This window comes from Echinops telfairi, unplaced genomic scaffold, assembly GCF_000313985.2.
Source record: "Echinops telfairi isolate 266 unplaced genomic scaffold, ASM31398v2 ScPeMD7_2573;HRSCAF=3158, whole genome shotgun sequence".
Taxonomy (NCBI): Eukaryota; Metazoa; Chordata; class Mammalia; order Afrosoricida; family Tenrecidae; genus Echinops; species Echinops telfairi.
The window spans coordinates 17535520-17537934 of record NW_022106471.1 but is presented as its reverse complement, the minus strand read 5'-3'; the positions used below and the strand labels follow the sequence as shown (position 1 = coordinate 17537934).

The 2415-nt window shown below is 38.3% G+C and overlaps 1 protein-coding gene across 2 annotated transcripts in view; it reads left to right on the top strand.

Annotated features, from left to right (window-relative positions):
• ACYP2 (acylphosphatase 2) overlaps nucleotides 1–2415 on the top strand; it is a 128827-nt gene that overhangs the window by 5142 nt on the left and 121270 nt on the right. For both annotated transcript variants that reach the window (XM_004710218.2, XM_045294109.1), the window contains exon 3: nucleotides 202–311. In XM_004710218.2, the coding sequence (XP_004710275.1) occupies nucleotides 202–311 (110 nt within the window). The remainder of the gene's footprint in view (nucleotides 1–201; nucleotides 312–2415) is intronic.

Sequence of the window (2415 nt, the reverse complement as noted above, 5' to 3'; positions counted from 1 at the left end):
GTACAAATGCGCTTTACACAATTGATGTGTGTGTCGATTGGGATAACAGTTGTATGAGCCCCTAATAAAATGTTAAAAAAGAAAAAAAAAAAAAAAGAAGTCAGTATCAAAATAGCATTCTTTGAATGTTAGAATCAACTCTGGTATGGATTTAGACTTTTGAGGTTGGGCTTCATCTCTCTTGTTTCCTCCTGAAATCAGTACACAGAAGGAGAAGCAAAGAAACTAGGAGTGGTTGGCTGGGTGAAGAACACCAGCAAAGGCACTGTGACAGGCCAAGTCCAAGGCCCTGAGGAGAAAGTCAATTCCATGTGAGTAGTAAGACCAACAGCACACGCGTGCAATTTATGAATGAGTAGTAAGACCAACAGCACACACGTGCAATTTATGAATTGTTTCAACGTTTTGTTAAGTAGTGAGAATTCCATTTGATGGACCCTATTCAGTTTATCGTTTACAATGAAGCCAACATGTTCTAGGCAAGCTGGCACAGACGTTCTGAGTTGGGAGTGGAATTTCTACCTTTTGGAATGGATTTTCTACTTAAGGCAGGCTCTTAAAAAGAGCAGATACCATTATGCTCCAATCCCTATAAGTCCGTGGTTCTCAACCTGTGGGTTGCGACCCCTTTGGGGATTGAACAACCCTTTCACAGGGGTTGCCCGATTCATAACAGTAGCAAAATAACAGTTATGAATTAATAACGTAAATAATGTTATGATTGGGGGTGTCACCACAACACGAGGAACTGTATGAAAGGGTGGCGGCATTCAGAAGGTTGAGAACCACTGATAGAAGTTGTCTCTTTCAGCATGGGGAAACACGTTTCTCCTCAGATGTGGTTATGACAGAAGCACAGTGCCTTAGGTTGGTTCTTAAAGCTGTTAGAGAAGTCCTCAAGGCAAAAAGATGCCCCTTTCCTTTTGATTTTGTATCTTACTAGCTTCATTATAGTTTGATTTTTGAAATACCTGTGTGGTGGTCAGTGGTTAATATCTTAGATAGGTAACCACAATGGTGGCTCTTGGATGGAGTCCACCCATTGTATCTTGGAAAAGGCTTAGTGATTGACTTACGAAATATCAATACTTTGATACGCATGGGGTCACCAGAATTTAGGGCCAACCCAATGGCAACTGGATTTATTTTCATTTTTACTGTCAATCAAAGTGTGTTTTTAGAGCGCATGGTTACTTAATATGAATCTTTGTAGCCCAAAGGATATCAGACTCAGTCGTATGGGGACAAGTGTTCTGTGTTTAGGAGGTCATTTTTAAAGGCCTTATGTTTTTAGCTCTAATTTCTACTGTTCTCTGTAGTCTTAAAATTTTTTTAAATAAAAAATATCATCTACTTTTTGACCCATTGTAAAGTTGTTTCAGTTTGAAAACAAACCAAGAAAAAGTGAGGGGGAAATAATGTGGATGATGCCTCCAGTGCCCTCTACCGTGGCCCAGGGATGTGAACAGCCTTGCTGCCATGCAGAGGGCATTGGAAAGTGGATTGCTGCAGATGCAGTTAGGTTAAAATTTAACACCGTATCATTTGATCTCCCTTTTGACCCATTTAAAATTTCTTCTAGTTTTTAATAATTTCTACTTTCTTTTCAGTTTGTGGTTTTCTGTTTTATCTTGCTATTTTTAGTGAGTTTTTTTTTTGGTATGTTTTTCTGTAGATGCAATCCAGGATAGGTAAATCTATAGACAGTAACTAGAATGGGGGTATCGAGGTTATGAGTTTGGCTCTGGTCCGCAAGGTCGACAGTTTGACACCACGAGCTGCTCTTCAGGAAAGAGACAGAGCTTTCTATTCCTGTAAAGAGTTACAGTCTTGGAAACTCACAGGGGCAGTTTTAACCTGTCCTATAGGGTCACTATGAGTTGGCAGTGAATTTGGTTCAGGTTTTGTTCTTTTGAGGAATGGCAGGCGAGGCTTTAGGGAAATGGGAAGCTAATAACACTGAGTATAAGACAGAAGAAAATGTTCTAAAATTGATTGTGATGATGATTGTACAACTCTTATTAATATGACCTAACTATTGAATTGTATGATATGTTAATTATATGCCAGTGGAACTGTTAAAACATTGTATGGGACCTTGGGGGTGAAAAAATAAAAAAATTAAAAAAAATAGTGAACACATATTGAGCATCTACAACTTGTTAGGCAGTATGCTAAATATTACTGTAATTATCTCATGTAATAAGAGATGTACAGGCAATCAATTGGTTGTCAAAATCTAATCAGTTATCTCACGCAATCTTCACAATAGATTCTGTGAGGAAGGTACTAATTTTATTTATGTACAGTGAACCCTCGTTAATCGCGGTTAATCGGTTCTAGACCCTACCGTGATAAATGAAATTCCGCGAAGTAGGATTCCTTATTTGTAAATCAAATATTTTCGTAGTTAGA